The following is a 20,375-nucleotide window of genomic DNA, read 5'->3' on the forward strand; positions in this document are numbered from 1 at the left end:
GTATAGCCTTTATGGCAAAGGCAGATCCACTTTCGCTAAAAACTACCATAACTTTTACTCCTTAAGATTTTTTTCCCACCTTTTCAATGTTTCAGTACCACAAAAGCTGGAGCATCCCATGAGCCTGAGCTCCAAGCGCTGAGGAGGGGCAGGAAGACAGCTTCTAGCACAGAATCCCAAATCATCCTTATTTTTCCACAGATACAGCATGAGGTAGACTGAGCAGCTCACCCAGATAATCATCTGAGGTCACCTATGGCCTTGTAATTTATATACTATTTATTTTTTTGCTCTTGTATTTCGACCAAACCACTGTTGCAATATTAAACAAGTTATATAGGTAATTAAAGGAGCCACTTTTTGAGGAGATTATCTCATTATAACTGCAAAGGAAATAGATCGTTTCTCTTTAAAGCTGTGCTTTGTAAGCACTGTGATAGTTGGAAGGTATAGTACAGAGAAGATAGACAAGATATAGATGAATAACTCCAAAGCAAAGCAGTTCAGAAGAATTAACCCATTTAAATAAATTAGTCTAACTGGCACTGCTCAGTCCAGGATTTCAATCATTGGCAAGCAAGCCTGGACTTTGTGAGCACAGAAATAATAATAAAAAAAACCTACACAGAGAAATATGGGGAGTAAACCATCAGAGAAAATTTGCCACGGGCTTATTCGTGCTTTGCAGTGCAGTGGAAAAGAAGAATATAATGAAGGTAAAAAAGAATCGGTTCACTCAGGAACGACAGGGTTTCAGGAAAACTTTCCCCCTCCAGAAACAAATCCAAAAGATCTCTTTACTCAGGGGTCATTTTATTACATTTGTCTCAGCTTCAGTGAATTACAAAGATGACTAATGTGGACCCATTATGTGTGTTTTCTGAAACACGGATTATTATCTGTAATACACAGAGGACTCGCCCAGCTGAATGATTATTAGTATTGAAATTGTGCAATTAGGATCAGACACACTGCACTTCAGATCTGAAAGTAATGAAATCTGTTCTGCTGAAATATTTCAGCTGCTACAATATTTTTATTTGTAGTAAACAAGTAATAAATATATGATAAGTGTATCAGTGCACACCCTGGGGCTGCTTTGTCCTTCTCCAAAGCTTCACTAAAGGCAAGCTGCTGAGGTTCTGGAGCACGCTTCTGTCCAGGGGAGCAGAAAGCCAGTACGCAGGTTCCTGGTTTACCTTACACATCTGTACCCCTCACCAGGCACGTAACTCCTTGCCAGACCAGTTCTTTTGCTCAGGCACACATCTCCTGCATCCCACGCTGTCACGTTCAAGGGATGTTACTAGGCCAGTAGCTTTAAAATTGTGTCTTGGCAACCTACTGGAAGCTACAAGCATCTTGAACTGATTCCCATATGCTTTTTAACCTTCCTTTTCACAGTAGTTTCAGTCCCCACTCCTCTCGTGATTTCCCAGCAGAGCAAAAACAGCTGGCCATGCTTCTGATGGAAGCAAGTCTATGTAACCCCCAGCACAGGCTCAGAATTCCTCTGCCAGCCCCACCTCACTGCATGCTGGTAAAGGACCTGTCTTGCACAGGGCAAGCTGTTCTAGTTTAACTCTTGCATGTAAGTTATTAAGCAATATTTTAAAATTGTAGCTGTTCATATATCTAATTACAAAATTCTAATTAGATTTCTTTTGGGAAGCAAGTTTATGCAGCCAGCTGAAGAACACCATCAAATATGCCCTTGGAAATGGGCTCATGTTCCAATTAAGGTGATGTGAAACATGAGCATTGTGGACTCAATTCTATCTGCCTGTAGACCAGAACCATGATGCTGCTTAGCACAATTTCAGTTTCATATTAAAATCATAAGACTGCATTTTTCCTTTTTTTTTCTATTGCTAAGCAGAATTGAAATGCATTAGTAGTAAAACAGAGATAATTGGCACAGCATGAGAAACTAGTTCAGTGCTGTGTGAACTATTTGTGCCCCAGATTGGCACTTTCAACCCTTAGCTTTTTGGAGAACTGAAATGCACTCAAAAAAAGCGTTATTTCTTCAGAATAAAACTCATAGTTCCATAGCACTTATGGACTCAAGCACGAAAGGTTATAGGAAAAGAAATGTATAGTTTTTAACTACCAGTGTACATAAGCAACTTGCTCTTATAATTTGATCCCTCCTTTATCCATAGGGACATTTCTCTGTGTGTGCTCAGGTTCTGTCTGTCCTAAGGGTATGACATTTTATCACAACGCATGACGGCTCCTCTTCATCCGGGAGATGACAGACACAAAATGACTTATACAAAGTGATTGAAATGCCAGTTGCCCAATGCTGCTCAAAAAAAAAAAACCGCCCAAAACTTGCCATACCTTCCTACTGTAGCAGTTGTTTACTTTTCTCCCACTCTCTTGCCTCATTACAGCACACAGCTCTGTCGACTCTGCAGCTCTCATAGCTGGGGGCAGTGTGACATAAGGCCGGGAGCTCTCAGTCACAGAAGTTATTGACAATTAAGTGTTTTACATAAGGCTGAATGACACGGGATATTTCAAAAGTAACAGGAAAAACATCACGCCTGACTTAGCCATACAATAAGCAGCACTGCTGTGGTGATGCTGCTCTCTCCTAATCTTTGGGGAATAGAAATACCGCCAGCAATCGGGACACAGTCCAAGCCCAGCTCCAGGATTAACTTCCTCCGCACCAAAACCCAAACGAGACTGCAAGGTGTTCGACACACTTCACAAGGAGTATCAGCTCTAACCCATTAACACAGTACTTTGAACATCAGCAGCTAGTACCTCTATTAAGCATTTCTGAAGCGATACCCTACTGCCTCATGAGTCCAGGGAAGACAGGTCCCCGTGACAAATTCTGAAGAAATATGGTAATGGCATCACAGCTAAATATTCCACACAGCACACCTCACCACAAAAAGCAGGACACTTTTCTATCAAATAGCGTTGACTCAATTCCTTACCCAGCACAGGCTGCCTGGCCTCCAGCTACCACTGCAGATGGGCCTGGATAACCCCCACCCATTCTGCATCATATCTGACAGCCCCATGGGGATGTCTCAGGTACCACAGGTCTAGTAGCATCTCTAAATGTCTATGCTGAGGTGTCTCTGTCTACCTGTGGTAGAAATCTCACATTTACTCTATTAGCATATAATGAGGAATAGCCTGTGAACAATTTTGAAGTGTGTCTACTCATTCCTGTTAAAGTCACTTTTGCTTTTGGGGGGGGTTGTCTGTTTTGAAATATACATACAAAAAAAAAAATACTGGATGAACTTCCTGAATGACAAAACAGTTCCCAGGCTGTGCACAATGTTATTCACCAATATCATTTAAAGATACGCATACTGAATTTGACATAACTTGTTAAAAACATGGACATTAAGCAACCCTTCCTTCACTTGCTCCCGCCAAAACCCATCTAAATTAATAACAGCTTAAAGCTGGCTCTGAGCCAACATCACCGGTGAGACCAAACCTCTCTAGTCATTTTCATCACCACCATGTTTTAACTTTCTCACTGTCTAGCTGAGCTCTGCGCTTGGATAGAGGCCAACAGCATAACACAGAAGAGTGTCCAAAGGGATGTTACTGCTAAAAGAAAAAAAAGCATTTGGGGGTAGTGAAGCACCTGCTTCATTCTTCAGTACATTTACTCTAATTCCTTATACTCGCCAGGCATTCGGGGATCTTTCTGCACGCTCCACTCACAGCGGATATGCACGTAATTATACAAACACCGTGCAGGAAGACCGCTCATCTATTAAGTGTGGTCTGGACAGCACAAGCCATGTAGCCAGAACATTTACCTGAGTAATCTGTACTTTGAATTAAGCCACATCTGTGGTCTAACAAAAAACAAAACAAAACAAAAACAAAAAACCTGGCCTAATTAAGGACACCCATAAATAGACCAAATACACACTTGTCTAACTTTGCCTTAGTTCTGCTCCTCTCTATCAGGGAGATTCTTAAAAATCCCAATATTACAGTATAATCAGTTAACCGACTTCTACTTAGAGTGGGAAGAAAGATATCCTGCTTAGATGGAACTAACTGTACGACTAAAAGTTATGATAGACTTGGGAGGAGCTAAACCACTAAGTACCAAATAAGAAAGAAATTAGCATTATATATGTTATACAAGAAAATGAAAATACAAATCTCTAAATAATGTGAGTAGTGTTTCCTTTCATAGCTGTACTTTATGTTGTTTCTTTTTGGCATACAGGGGTTACAGGTTTTACAGTGGCCATCATATTGCAAATCGAAAAATGAATTTAAGAGCATGTACATATATATAATATAGCTAGAGATAACCATCTGGCTGCATTTTAGGGAAAAAAAATCATGGCCTTCCTTATAGATATTCTTAATGGTCTAGATGCTCCTCACTATAATTTCCAACTTTTATCCCTAATGCATTCTCCAGAATTTTGTAGCTTCATTTCTCATCTCCAATGTTCTTGTTCTGTTACTTAAAAATAACACATCCAATTAACCTCTCCATGATACGCCACTCAGTGACAAAACTGGAAAGAGCATGTACATGTCACGTTATCTGTGCAGCAGAGTACATAACATTTTGTCTTAGCTTTCAAGAAACCAGCGTTCACAGAAATTGTTCTCCAAGTACCACTTAATAATAAAAATTTTAAAAATATGTAGGTACAGAGAGGGTGGCTGGTTTACTAATGCAGCTGCTGGGTGGATTGAGTCCCTGCAGAGGTGGAGGGTTTGTCTATCTGCCATCTCACTTCCCTGCAGTTCTGGGCAAGCACACGACACCGCGTCCCACCAGAGCTACTGCTGGCTGCAAATTTCACTCTATCAGTTGTCTACAGGCTAGACAGGACTGGAGTGCAGAAAAGAAAAAAACGTTTTGCAGACACCTTTATCAAAGCCTGAGCATTTCCTGTACGTTAAGGGAATCTCATTTATAGTCCTGCTAAATCAATTCTCATCCCAATTACCTGGGTTTTAGTATTTCTGTAACTACAGCATTTTCAGTAAGTGCCCAGACCCCACTGTGTGGTAATCTGTGGACATGTGTGTAGAGAAGACTCCACCCTACTTGTCTTTGAAGGTAAACAACACAGAAATACCACAGGCACTAATGAGGTAACTATGCTGAGCTTTCCCGGGTGTTTGACCACTATCTTCTATTCCTTCATTCTGCCAGGGCCTCAGCTCTGCAGCACAGAACTCTTCTACACCAGGTCTTTAAGCTACCGGCCTTTAATTTCAAAGTGAATGTCACGAATGAAGCAGCAAGTGATCTATTTTTGGCTCCCCTGACTGGTATGCATGTCCCTCTATTTTCCAGGCAAATATTAGAGGGGAACAGGTTCTGTTTGGTGGAATTATCATCTCCTCAAGTAACATTTAAATTACACAGACAGTTGTATTTTCGTAGCCATGGTGGTCAGAAATGTTTTGGGAACAATGGTCGGTCTTGCACGGAAATTGGATTATTCAGTCCTGTAATAAATAATGTTTGTGAGTGCATTCTGGTGAGCAATGATTGTTTGTCTCACCCACATAACTTCCCTGAGCACATCTGATGCCTTGGATGAAATAAGCCACATTCTCCAATGGGAATGCAGAGAGTCCATGAATTTTGATTATTTTTTGTGGAAAAACATCTATAGTGGCAGCTGTGGGATATATGGTTTGTGGAGACTTGACAGATGGCAGATGCAGAAATGGCCCTTTTGCTCTATCATGGTCTGATTCAGTAAAATAAAAACAGGTAGCCTACAAAATATAACAACAAAAAATCCTGTCTACAAAACCAGAACCAGATATACTAACAGTTCACATTTATTTTATCTTTTTTCCATAAATATGAACATTCCTATGTTAGATACCTCAGAACTACTACTGAATATTGCCCAATGGACACCTATTTTTGTAGCTCTCCGCATTCTTTCTTAGGCCACGGATCTAGGGACTGCTTTCTGGTAATACACCTTTTAATAACATCTGCAGCGGTAACCCACTTTCCTACAGAAACTGAATGATCCCCTGCTTGCACCTCCTAGAATTGTGTCACCCCTATTTAACATTGCCTTGCAAAAGGACTTCACGTGCTATCACTTTCACACCATGACTGATTCAGTGCTTTCTAGCAACAGGCTTCAATCAAGTTGTCTGAACTTTTGGGTATACAAACAGTTGCTTTCTTCAGCAGAAGCTGCTCTATCTCACTTACAACAATAAAGAACGGATTAGCAACTGGCTCCTACCTTTGTAAAAGCCTCTGGTCTCCAGGCTGAAGAGTTATTCTTACCACCTTCATTTCTAAGTGAAAGGATTTTGATATTAAAGCAGCAAGAGCAAAGTTAAGAGCTCACCACCACTGAAAGATCTTCTTGCTACTCCTTGGTCATGCGCTCTCACTGAGCAGCATCGGAGGACTGTTTGCCTGCTATGCCAGTTCATCTCACTCAAACCTTGCAAAACTGTTTCTCCACTCGTTTTTTCATCATTGCATGTATCCAGCCTACATTTAGGGTCCCTCCTTAGGTGATATGAGAGGTGCGTTCAAGTTTTCTTTAAGCTGAGACCCTTTAGCCTGAAGCCAGTAAAATGAAAAGCCAACCAATATGGTAGGGAGTTCAATCATCTCCATGGCATCATCATGACAATCCTAATTCTGTTTTGACAGACACGAGTGAAACCTCTGCAACTGGTGCCAGGAAGATCAAACTGAATGATGATTCAGATGAGTCAAATTTGTTTAATTTGTTTATAAATATCGAAGATAACAATTGCCTCTTGAGTTTCCACAAGTAGTGGATGTGCTATTTCTCATGGAATTTTAGGTGTGGCCTTTAAAGCTGGACCCATACTGTTCGACTCAAAAGAAAGACACCCAGCATGAAAAATCACTTGTCTAACACGAATCAGTTGCCTGGACTCTTGATGTACAGTGAAAAGAACAGGCTTTTCCAGGATGCAGTTCACCTCATGTGGTAGATGCCTTAAAAACACTCAGATGGATCGTGCTAGAAACACTCATTTCCTTCCACTGACTATGCAGGGAACGTAGATGATTAGGTCAGATGATATCTACACTGGAGATGAATCACATCTGCATTGACTTGAATGGAGTCTGGACTAGAGCTTAACAAAGAGTATCATGAGGCCAAGCGACATAAGCACTTAATTTTAAAAACAGGAATTTGAAATTTATAGCCAAAATGACCAAGATTCTTGCTTGGGTAGGCACTTTTGCTGGAGATGTTGAAATTCAGAAGCTGCTGCATACTGAAGTAAAAGAAAAACATGATGAGGAAAGAAATCCAGCTGAAATTTTACCTTTCAAAGAGACTAAAATCAGAAGACTTTAAAAGTGCTCTGAGTAATCAGAGTATAGAGAATAATGAAGAGGAGGGAGTTTAAGAGAAGCTAGTTCAGCTGAAGCTGAACTTCAGAGACATATCGCCTACTTAAGATTACAGCACACAGCATGTTCCAGTGACTTGCTGACACTTCATCTATCTTACCGTATGAACTGCTTCCAGCAGCAGATCTATCCTTCTAAAACTCCCACCCCTGTCTCTGCTTGTCTTTCATTTCCCTCCCCATTTGATGCGTTCAAAACTCTCAAGAGTATTTCAGGAGACAACAGCCACCTGAGCAACTGACAGACATCCTGCTTCTCTCGATTTTAATATCGAAATACAGCATTATTGAGGATCAGTGCATAGCTGATCGGATTTTTTTTTTTTTTTGGCCTCAGTTCCACTTGCATACAGCAAATTTTCCTGGCAGTATCCTGGAAAAAAAGACATGTTTTATTTTGTCGAAACAGTGAAATGCATCATTACCACAAAGTCTTATATAAACTGCTTTTAAGAATAATGCAATTGTATTAAGAAAAATACAGGACTACAGAAATTAGGTGGCATTTGTTATCAGAATGCCCACTTCCTGGAATACGGAGGTTTCCTTTCACAGTATAGACCCTAAATATGCTACGATAAACTCTTTTTACTTTAGGCTACAGGAAAAGGCAAAAAGGAGATTATTATGGCTGCCTATCAAAAGAGCTATCAAATAACTCAGCTGATATATAGTTTTGGTTGAGGAGTGGAAGCAAAGAGAGGGGCTTTTCAATATTTGTAACCCCTCTGTCTTCATCCTGGTCTCTGGGACCATTCACTGGATTCAGCTGCTCTCAGTCTCAGACCGCTGAAACCATCACAACCCGTCACTATTGAATGATCTGCTCCCTCCTGCATCTAAAATAGGCTGCTACTATTTTTTGCATGAAAGGTGTGATCCAAATCCTACACAAAATCTTGTTTACTTGTAGGTGTTGATACCCATAGTAAGTTTGTGGAGGAAGACTTTCAGTGTCTTGTAATTCCTGGGAAATATATTAAGCTGTTTCAGTTTTCAGAGTGCATTCATTATGTCCTATAAATTTTATCACAGCCTCTGTGTCTCGGTAGATTTCAGTAAATAACATCGGTTCTAATTTCAAAGGCCACCTTCTGTAGAACGAGCTGTTTCCCCAAGGACCGACAGAATGTTTACTTAAAAGACAGTTTTAAAAAGCATACTTAGAACCAGGATTTTCCATTACACTCAGTTCTACTGTTTGAACCCCAGATAGGTTCCTCCACTATAATCTGCATCCACAAAAGTTGGAACAGACCATTGTAAATTTAGATTTAACTGAAAAAACAGATAATACAAGAAATTCAGAGTCTCCTCTGGCTCCTGCTGGCATAGAGGAGGCTTGATGACAACAATTCCACTAGACTGCCTCAGCTTCTTCACTCAAATTTTCCTAGGCAGATAATAAGGATGAGCTAAGACTTTATTATGAAATGCTACCTGTAAAGTGAATATTTGTACAAACACAGCCAACTTTATCACAAAATGCAGTGTATTTATATAACTTTATTCCTACCAAGTATCGTTAGGATAGAGAACAGAAATAATTCTTCATATTTTCTAACTAGCACTCAATTTGTGCTGTGCCATAACTCCATTCTCAGGCTTTTTTCATACTTCAGCATTTTTAAACAGCTAAAAAAGTTTTCCTGTTATGAATTCTCAGACATGAGCAATGGATTCAGAGTGAGGGGGGGAGGGGGGGTCTTAGATTTCCAAACATCAGAGATGTGATTAATTGAGCAAATGGTACTAATTATGTTATGTCTGTCTTCAACGCAACACACACGCGACACTTGCACGCAGCAAAATCCTGACTACCTGCATCAGCCAAAAGAATTTGGATGTATCTGAAGAATGAGGTTTTCCTTTCTGTAGACAAAATGAATATGCTTGTTTAGGCTACCAAGGTGAGAAAGGACGGAGAGATGAAATAGGGCATACATTCCTGGTGCCTGAGAAAAAAATGTTTGGCATAGCACTGTGCTGCACCACCTGGCAAATGGAGCTTTACCTCGTAAAAGTTGGAATGTATTCATTGTGCGTATGTGAGTGAGTTTGATTCACATTTCTTTACATCTTTTCCAAAGTTATTCCAGTTGAAATAGCTTCAGTATAAAATAAAAATTTAAATATTCTTAATATATTATCATCATTATAATAATACACACTAAAGATTAAACCCTCACTGTACAATTACATAGTCAAGATAGCATCTTATCTAGAGACCTCACTGTCTGGATAACAGAGAAGTGTATGAGAAGAGTAAGATGAAAGTCCAGATTAATTCTAGGAAGTAGTGAAGAACTTCACTGTGTCACCAGGGTCTGAGGAAATGCAGCAAAACCCAGCCTGACCAAGGTACTTTTGTATAGTCCCAAGTCACAGTGCCTCAGTCATGCCACATTTTTTCAAGAATCCAGAAACATGTAACCCAGGGAAACTAAATGCAATTTAGGAAACTCCCCAAGCTGAGAACAGTTTGGCACTAGGAGAGTGCACAAGGGGAAGTGTGCTTGCCCAGCTCTTCTTCCTAGTGCAGAGGGGGAAATGGGCTAGGCTGACCTGATCTGAAGCCCGAAATCATGAAGAACAACCATGCAGGTTAGTGGTGTTTGAAGTGGTCTATTGGTTGCCCTGCAGCCAGGGTAAATCATGCAGGGTGGGTGTTAAGGATGCCCTCGGTGCTTTTGCAGGAAATAAAATGGTGCTCCTGCAAACTGTTGACCTTGCAAATGCGAACACGCAGGTGATGCCTGCTGCTCCATATCTGTGAAGGACAATAGTAAAGCTTGTTGTGTAAGGGAATTTATAAATATCCTCTTGAATCTATCGCAGAGGGGCAAAAGATGATACTCTTTAAATGAACCTGATCAAGCAAACATTGTCCTCTGCTCCAGAGCTAAGTGTTTGTGATATGCCAGGTAAAAGCATACTCACAGCAGAGCTGCCGCGGTGCTGTCTCTAGGAGCTATGAGTACAGGAAGGACAATGAAAACGGGCTGCCCAGCCCCACGCCTCACCAAGTGGGTTTAATCCTGCCTAAGCGCCCAGCTCACGTCCTCCTGCCTGCTGCCAGCATCCCTGCTGCCCTCCGGTCAGAAAGCGGCAGCACCCCGAGGGTCTGGGATGCGTGAAGGGACATAAGGGTAAGCAACCCTTTACAGCAAGGTTTTTGGGAACTCGAGGATTGCCAGGATTACACCTAGGCATTGATTCCATGCCCTACAGCTAGGAAAACAATTCGAAACAGTGGAAGTAGGAGGCCACTGCACAGTAGCCAACATATTCTTTCCATCAAAGAGAAATTAGAGTTTTTATATTTGAGTAGCACAAATGAATTGATGCATGCAGAGGAACTGATGTTAAATTAGAGGGAAATAATATGTTGCTCAAACCAAAATTGATTTCTCAAACTTCTAGTAAAATCCAAACTGTGCTAGCTGCAATCAAAGGAAATTTTGTTTATCCTCTAACATTTTGAAAACTAGGACATTTTCTTAAATGACAAAATTTAAAGTAAAATACTGCAGCATCACTAGAATGATGACTACATATTTATAAGTAAAAATATATTTGAACTGAAAGAACGCACCTGATTACAAATACCTAGGCATGCCACTGAAGATATTATGGTAAAATACACCCAGGCATATTCAAATAATTTATCCCAATACCTTGCATTATATGAAACATTTCTTCTCTTGCCACTATAAAATCAAACTTATCTTGAATATAACTATTTAGTGATTTAGTACTTCTCTTTACATACCTGCAATCCCTTATAAAAACAACCAAAGCAGAATGATTTTTGCCTCAAAAATTAAGGACTACATTCTACTGTCTAGAATATGCCTTTTAGGATAATTTTTTCCTGTAAGTCAGGTGCAATTGTGCATATACACTTCATTTAATACTACATTTAATCCAATTTTATATGCAGTCATATAAGAATCACTGTACGTTTACTAGACTGATACAGTTTGCTGCAGTTTGAGCTGCACCATATAATTCATACATAAACAGCTTCGACCTATGTTCTAAGAGCAAAAGCAGATATAAACTTCTAATCCAAGATTTTTAAAAGGAGATCTTCCCCTTTCAAAATGTTCTTACCTCTTCCTTTGTCTTTTTTGATATGACCCTTAGCCAGTCTCCAATCATGCTGAGGACAGCTGCGAAGTAAGCAAGTCCAACAAGGATCCAGAACCACACCACGGGCTTATAAAAATCTAGGTACTCAATATCTGATCCCCCTGAAAAACAATACAGTTTAAATTAAAGCAGACTTCATGGTCATAAGGTGCAAAAATGTGTTTAAATTAATTCTTTTCCTAAAAAAACAAAACCCAATACCAAAAAACCCAAACAATTGGTTATATTTCTTAAAGCATCTATTTTCTTACCCATTCATAGCAAAACGTTTTGTTGAATTTGTCTAAATGATGATCTAAATTCATTCACTCTTGCAAACACAGTTTGGAGTATGCAAATTTTAGACAATATTGCTAATCATTCATAAGAATTAAAAAAATGAACACAGATAAACTGATTCGACTTTGGATATACCATTATTTAAGGCAGAGGTCACTGACGAGAGCCTGAGTGAAAGGACTTCCCCCTGCTCCAAATACCAATGCGATGCCAAATTTTAAGTATTGCTCTGGAAAATGTAATGTGTTTGTATCCTGAGAAATCTAATTTTTGCGAGGACTTTGAATCACATCACGACTTAAATGAATCCTTTAGCCCTAGTAAAGAAGAACAGCACCTGCACTGACAAGTGTCCCTGCTGGACTGGCAAACACTGTCATCTCCATTTTGCAGAGGAGGAAACCAGGGTGCAGGGACCTGAGCTGAACTGATCGTACTCAGAAAGAGCTGGATAAAACAGATGTCAGCTGAAGGCAGCTTTTTTGAATTGAACTGCTTTAACATGTTGCTTTATGTATCTGCATCCTGTACTGAAGCAAAGGAAAATTGGCCCCAAAATATCGAGCACCTTATTACAGTAACAAGATTAACTCTTATGAAGAATTATGTCATTTTCTAGCTGTTATTATCTAATCACCACAGAGATTACATGCAAATAAAGAATTTTAGATGAATCCATATTGCAAAAATGGATACACTTAGACACCTGTACAGTCACAAGTTAAGGTAGAAGACAGGGCTCTGGCTGGAACACAAGCCAGCCAGCCACCAAAGGGCTGAGTTTATCACAGCCCAAGACAAACAAAATAGCAGAAATGAAGTGATTTGTTATCATCATCCAGCTCGTGTCACTCCAGTAAAACAGGATTTTGGGGATTATTCTCCCCAGATGTGTTGTCATTCAGAAAAATGGTTGATTACCACCATGCCTTTGCTCTATCAGGAGCTAGTAATGAACCACGCTTGGTGGTTCAGCTTCTTCTCCACCTGTTCATACCATGCTCAAGAAAGTATCATAGAAAGCATTCGCTCAACTGGTTTCTAATTTTTGGTGTGTTACATGTATAAGCTGAAACTGGAACCTGACTCTGCCAGTCTGCAGGGAGTAGACTGTTTCACAGTTTATACTTAATTTGTTTACAGCAAGGTTAATTACCAGGACAGGAGGTAGGACACATTCATATTCAATCAAGAGATTTCTTTACTGTCTGGCCAGGAGATGGCTCCATCTAGCCATGCCCAAAGGAGTTCCGCTTTCCTAATGTTAGAAAGGGACAGTCAACTACCCTCTAGGAGGAGGCTTCACAGCTGAAATCTTTATTAGCTGTTGAGTTTCTGAATTTCAAGGACTCCTTGGATGAGGAGAGAGAGACATACCTAAGGATGCTTGTCCTGGGATAACTACTGTCTCCTGTGAAACATCATGCAGTTACCTGGGAATGTCATTAATTAGGATTTCACTGGTAGGAAAACATGATCAAAAGTCACCCGTACTGCATTTAAAGTAAATGGAATTCATTAACTACTGATTTACTATTCACATAAATGGGTATGAATGTATTTGGGTGTGAGTAAGTATAGATAAATGTATTTGTAGTGAAGTGAGAGATAATTCATCTAATTATTTTACTGGTAACTTCGTAAAAAAAAACGTATCAACATGATACATTTGCATAATTTTTACTTAATAATGCCATAATCTTCCTTTTGCAAGGCAGATTATTTTATACAGCCCTTTAGGAAGCAAAATGCTGAGAAAGCATAAACTGAATTTTGTTGTTTGTTTGGCAAAACCAATTCTGTGGGCCAAGGGACAAAACTTTTTTCCAACTTTATTTGACCGCTGCCTGAACTAGGCTACAACCACAACAAAGAAGAAATCTATCTATCTCCCCGTTAACTAGAAGGTTCGCTGCCACAATCTTTTACGGAGAGCAGCCACAGTTTACTGCCGAGACGTTTTGTGGTAAAGATTTGATCCAAAGTCTTTTGAAAGTCATGAGAAATCAGAGTTTTTCCATCCATTTGATCATGGATATTGCTGCTGCCACCGTTCTTACATCTGCCCAACAACCTTGAAAGGCGTAGGCTGTTTTATGGCCCAAAGACGTATCCCTTACTGAGGTGAAAAGCTCGGTGTTTTGATGAAGGATGGCACTGAAGAATATTTCAAGGGTGATTAGGACAGATGCTGGTTCTTAGGTAAGGGTTCACGCTTTCAAATATATGTATTGTTTATTATTCACATAAATAAAATACATTTTGAGTAAATAATTTTCTTTATTGCTGGCACTCTTTTCTCTGTTCTTTCTGCAGCTGACTCAAAATAGAAATGTGCAATTACTTCTGTAAAGTTGTCCGGTTTTGTTTGCATTTTTGCTTTAGAAGTAGAAATGGAAAATAGAGAGTGCTATTGGCATTGAGCATCTTAACTCTACAAATTTCTGGGTTATTCGAAATCTGGCCCTTCAAATCAGTAAATGCCTTTATTATTTTTTACTAGTGGTGAAAATTATTCTGGGTATAGAAATATGGTTAAATCCAAACACAGTTTTACTTGCAGAATAACAAGTAGCTGTCCATCATCCCTGCTGTGACAAACCAGGCCACCAACCTTAATCTAGAAACTTAATTTGTCCCACTCTAAAGAACCTCAGAAGTTCAGCCCTGCAGCTCGAGAGGAATTACCTCCGAGGACTGCAAAAAGGAACAGAAAAAGGCCAGCATAGGGGAGATGGGGAAAAGCAGCATGTGTGGGACAAGATACATTTGCCGTGTCTGAGAGAGAGAATGTAAGTAGGGCACACGAGTTACTTGATGCCACTCAGTAGAACACGGAGAGCTACTTCAGAGAACAAAGCATAGCTATCAACAACTCCTGACACACTGTCCTACATGGAATCGGAACAGGACGTGGCACACTGACTTATGCTTAAAGCTGGCCGCGTGGTTCACACCAGCCTGTCCCCATTAAGGACGTGAAGTCCTGGGGTGGCAAAGAGCACTTCCAAATGCCAAAAAAAGCCACAAAGCCTGTGGGAGAGCACACAGCTCTCTTAGGGGATGCTTGACACACGCCTCTTGCTCAGCATAACAGCAATTTCTTTCTGTAAAGGTCTTTCTGCTGGGTACGTAATACACGAAGTGAGAACAGATCAGCTGGGCTGCTGTGACCACCAGGTGAAGTGTCCCAGTTCAGTGACATTAAATGAGACTAAAATATCTCAGTACTCTGCAAACGGGGTCTCAGGCCAAGCAATACAGTGCAGACCCAGATATCTGTATTACAGTGGCAATACACCAAATTCAATTACAGAGATCAAAGGAGTGAAAAAACCAAACCAACAAAAAACCCACAAACCCAAAAGAGTTAGCACGAAATTTTCAAGTGAGACGTGGCAAAATTCTGTGATCTGTTGAACTGGACTGCTTGCAGCATAACCTTATATCACCATTATGCCGAGCTGCAAAACAGACTACCAATGGGCTATTTATATCTCTGATCTTTACTTAATTCAGTTAAGTTTTGGCCATCTCATCTAATTTAGAGTCGAAACCTGTTAGATTAACTCCTTTGGAAATACTTGACTATGTATTACATTCTGCATTGCTGCAGTCAAAGGATTTTTCTGCACACGTGAACAATATACTGTCTCTTACACATATATACACACATACCTCGGAGCTAACTTTAGTACTCAATCATATATTTCATTATACTAAAAAGTGACACTTTTGACATGAAAAGATCTTTCTTTTCTCTTTCACAAAATATTCTTAATATTGGCTGGATTTTCTGCTGTCATATTAAAGTCAATTGTTCCTCTTGAAAACAAGAAAAGGGATGTTTGTCCATGTCCTGGTACAGCGCGGACTGTAGCACAGTTTCTTCCTTTCTGTTTTTTGTGAAAAAACTACAATAAACTTTCTTCAATCACCAAAAATCACTTATTTCCCTAAAAACAATATTCAACCCCTCCAAAAATCAGGAAGAATCAAATCATTTCACAAGACATAGAAACATTAGTTTTGGTTTTTGGAATATTGTTCATGTATTTTCTTAAACGTGCACTACAAGGGCTCTTCATCTTTTCCCTTTGTGCATCCACCTTGAGTGATCGGTCTTTTGTTTGTTTTAAAGCTTCTCTTGCTGGCAGAAAGTGCAGCTGAAATTTCCATAGGCTCCAAATAACAGCCTAGATGCCGAGTACAAAAGGGGATATTTGCAGAAACCAGAATGCCAAACCGAGTACTTGATCTCCAGTACAAATGAGAATAAACTTGTACAAAAATTCTGGAGACCTCTACAAGAACGTCTAATACGGCAACCTGCACTGCAGCCTTAAAACAGTTACGTTCCTGAATTCCAGGTTCTGTCAGCTCCTTTTTAGTACAACTATTCAGAAACAGTCTCTCCTTTACCTTCTCAAAGTTCTTCAGGGCTTTCTCTTCAGCTCTCAGCTGCAGAGGTGCCAGAAAGCAGCAAGTTCCATGTTAGTGAAAAATGACAGATATTGTAGGAATTATTTCTTTTAACCCAAATACATGTTATCACAGCCATGACATTTGTATGTAGGGCTTGCAAACATGTTTCTTCCTTGGGAAGGTCAGTTCCTACAATAAAAATTACCAGAATATCTGGCAGTTTTCAAATATTTAAGAAGTTTGGGGTTTTGAGGGAACTTTATGGGTCAAAACTGACACGTAATCATGAAATGGACCTCCATGGACCGCTGAACCATGGACCAAATGGACCCACGGACCTCCAATATGTTACAAGAATAGCCAATTTTATTTTTCTTGCTAAAAGAGTTCCCTCCGCTTTAACTGCAAATTGGAGTATCAGTGCCTACCACTGTGCTTCAGATCTGACCATAATTGGGTGGAAAAGGGTAATTTTCACCCTTAAGTATTATGTAAGAAAAAGGAATACAGTAATGGCAGGGTGAGGTTTTTTTCCAAATGCATTGCTGTCTAGGCTCTAAGTGGACTGAAGCGTCATTCTGCCTGCCGCATGCCTCTCCATAACAGAACAACTGAGAACACCATGCTCTGCCGCCACAATTTGAGATGCAACACCCGTCTTCTATCGTGACTACACCCTACAGCATTACATACCTGCACTCTACACACTTATTTCACCTCTGCTGACGGCACCCGGCTCTCCTAAACTTCTAGGAGAGGGTGTTCTAGACGAAGCCTACCACAAAACCAGCGGTCCCTAGTGTCTGCATGGAAGTTGTGACTTACTAATAGGAGAACAAGCAAACCAAAAAGAGCATAAAGACAAATTAATATGTTAGTGTGGAAATTCTGCATAATTCCTCGACACTAATAAGGAAGCCTAGCCCTTAAGGCAAGTCTTGTCAGCTCTGTTGAGAACTTGCAATGTCAGTTTTCTTCAAACAGCTTCTGCACACCAATGACTGCAAGCTTCCACAAATGCAAAGCACACTGAATACCTTACCTGGTTTTCAGCATTTTTATTTCACTCGGCAATTGTGTACTAGAATCGTAAGAAAACAAATAGACCTTTTTAAAATCCTTCAAGTCATCTGCCATAAACTGAGTATGTTCATCCACAGAAAGTGGATAACATTGCCAATTTCATCTCTGACAAAATACACTCGAGGCAACGTTAATCTCCCAGTTATGATGGAGAGTGTTACCTAACCCTGTTCTCTTGAGCATCATCCCCGCAAGTACAAATCCAATTCACACACAGTGAAACTTTAAGTCAGTAAAATACTTCAGTACAAATACAAGCCTTGCACATCTTACTTTAAAAGAGAATAGAAAACATTCATGATATTTTGATGTCAAGCAGAACTTAAAAAAAAAAATATTAAGTGAACCATAAAAGGCCATAAGCTATAGAACAATGTAACTCAAGGACATTCTGTAGAAAGAGAAAGTGTTTCCTGGTAAAATTAAAAGGCAGACGTGATGTAGGAACGAATTGTAATATCAAGTGGTCTACAAATAGAAAAATCCGTGGAAATTCATAATGAGAGTAATGATGAATGTACTCAGTGTTCCAGTTAGAGCCAAGTGGGCCATTTCACATAACACTTTACAGTAAATATAACCAGGCCTTTATACACTATTATTTTTATTCCCTAACACACACGTACCCCTCAGGAAAGAAAGTCTAAAACGCCCAGACTCTTGGCTTGGAATCAGCATAAATTTTTTATTTGGTGCTTGTTAGAATCTGACCAGAATCACAAATTCCTGAAGACAAAATGGAAATAAGAAAAAGAACATGGGAAAAGGAAAAGGGAGAAATCAGTGAGATACATTCAAGAGAAATATGGAAACATCACCAAAAAACTATGTAAAAACCAAATAAATTTCATTTGCTATTTTACAGTCCAGTTCTATCATTTAAAAGAACCTTTGACAACTTCTCACGTGGCTTTTGGTTTTTAAATAGCTTGCATAACTTAGTATCTCCAGCGTTAACTAAGTTTCCCCCCATTTTCTCCAGATCATTTACGAATATGCAAAACAGTTCCGACACTTTAGAGGTCTCTGCGGGACCTCTCCAACCTGAAAAACTGTTGCCAGTCACGAGTCACATTCCTGCCACCAAGGCAAACTTCAGGCAGGCCTGCAAGTAGGAGTAGTTACCCAACCCGAGATCATCACCTTGGTGCACCTGGACTCACACAACAGCCATGGCTACAGATGGGACACGGGAGGAGCCCACGCCACGTGGATGTCTACTAGAAACACGTCCCTCCAGCAGAGTAGCTCACTGACAGCAGCCCATCACTGCTGTCCTCCTCAGCTGTTCCTTAGCTACTACTGCCTTGCACAGAGGTGGGAGAGAGGCACCTCATGAAAGAGCGAGATGATAGTACTGCATGAGGAGAAGCATGAAGTTAGGCTGAAGAAAGCAAGTCTCGGGCTCAGAGCATAAAGCTCCGAGCATTGAATGCTCTGAGCATTGGCTCAGGCTGCCCAGGGAGATGGTGAAGTCCCCATCCCTGGAGGTGTTTAAAAGCCACGTGGATGTGGTGCTGCGGGTCATGGTTTAGGGACTCTGGCAGTGCAGGGTGAATAGTTGGACTGGATGATCTTAAAGGTCTCTTCCAACCAGATGATTCTATGAATTTCTAATCCTAACCTCAACACACCACTGACTCAGATCAACATACTTTATCAACAGACAATGTATGCTTAATCCTGTTCTGAGAATTAGTCTAACACCTCTAACACCGTTAGAGAACTAACAGAAGACATTTTTTAGCTAAGTTTGCCAAAGTTCTTTACAACCAATCCAATATGGGTTAATAGAACCATAAACGTTGGACATGTTATCTATGGGCTGTGCTAAATCATCTCCTTACGTTACAAAACACACATGGGCAAATGCATACAAAACAAATGGAAGAGGGAAAGCACAGAAGCAGGATCCAGCATCAACAGAGACTTGTCAATGGCAGGAACAGAGCTCAGGAACAACACTTTGAAAGCAAGAGGTGCACACAAAAAGCATGTCACATAATTTCACAGGGTGAAATGTTTTAAGCAACTCCAGTTGAAAAAAAAAAACCAAAAAACATACATATTCAACAGACTAAAATACTGTATTAATTCTTGCACTTCACTCAGTCTGTAAGAACAAAAGATCTACCTAAAAATTAAGTAAAGCATCTTTTAACAGTACGGAAATAAAACCGAAGTATGCAGAGAAAGGCACCATGCATTTCAGTCCCCACCTCCTGTTTCTACCCAGTGACACCATCCGAGATGAGGGCATGTGCCTGACACAAGCCCCCTCACGTGCACTGACACAAGAACGATAAAGAGTAAAGCTGGAAAAGGCACCACAGAGATGTGTCTGTCCCAAAATAATACAAAAAAGCAGAACATGTATCGCTGTGCAAAACATTGTAAGATAAAGAGTTGTGAGAAAATCTTACCTGCAACATAGTCACCAAAGCCAATGGTAGTTAAAGTGATAACCACAAAGTAAATCGCATCGAGTGTGCTCCAGCCTTCTATGTGCTTGAATATAACTGCAGGAAGAGCCACAAACAGCACGCAGCCAAAGAGTATGAATATTATTGTTGAGATAATGCGAATCTTTGTCTGACTCACGTTCCATTTCTGGAAAGGGAAGGGGAAAGAGAGGAAACCATCGTTAATAAACCTGCACCACCCAAGCACCTGTCAGCCATAGAGAGCACCACGTTGCTCAAGAGGACAGTGCGTTATAATTCTCAAACAAACAGGGAAATCAAAGCAGGGTTTTATTTTGAAAGAGCTTTCAAAGCAAACACGACTCTTCCAGGAAACATTTCCCAGCAGGAAATGCAGAGCAGGACTCTTCGTTGTGGCCACCTTTGTGATCTGGGTGGAGTGGCCTTTCATGAATATTCAGAGCTTATCATGCTGAAGGTTTGAGTGGGGGCTAGTTATCCCAGTGAGCTTCAGGTAGTGCTTGCACTTGTGTTGTGTGTACTTTTGTGCATCCACAAATAACTGAATAAAAAAAAAATGGGGGGGGGGGGGGGGGGGCCGGG

General features: G+C 40.2%; 1 protein-coding gene across 1 annotated transcript in view; it reads right to left on the reverse strand.

Annotated features, from left to right (window-relative positions):
* Window positions 1–19,959, reverse strand: part of LOC104490453 (potassium channel subfamily K member 2) — a gene marked incomplete at its 5' end in the record, with an annotated part of 21,222 nt that extends 1,263 nt beyond the window's left edge. The window contains 2 exons of the mRNA XM_010132740.1: window positions 11,524–11,663; window positions 19,773–19,959. Coding sequence (XP_010131042.1) covers window positions 11,524–11,663; window positions 19,773–19,959 — 327 coding nt within the window. The remainder of the gene's footprint in view (window positions 1–11,523; window positions 11,664–19,772) is intronic.
* Between the last annotated feature and the right edge of the window lie 416 nt (window positions 19,960–20,375).

The sequence above is a fragment of the Buceros rhinoceros genome, unplaced genomic scaffold (genome assembly GCF_000710305.1).
Source record: "Buceros rhinoceros silvestris isolate BGI_N320 unplaced genomic scaffold, ASM71030v1 scaffold1743, whole genome shotgun sequence".
NCBI lineage: Eukaryota > Metazoa > Chordata > Aves > Bucerotiformes > Bucerotidae > Buceros > Buceros rhinoceros.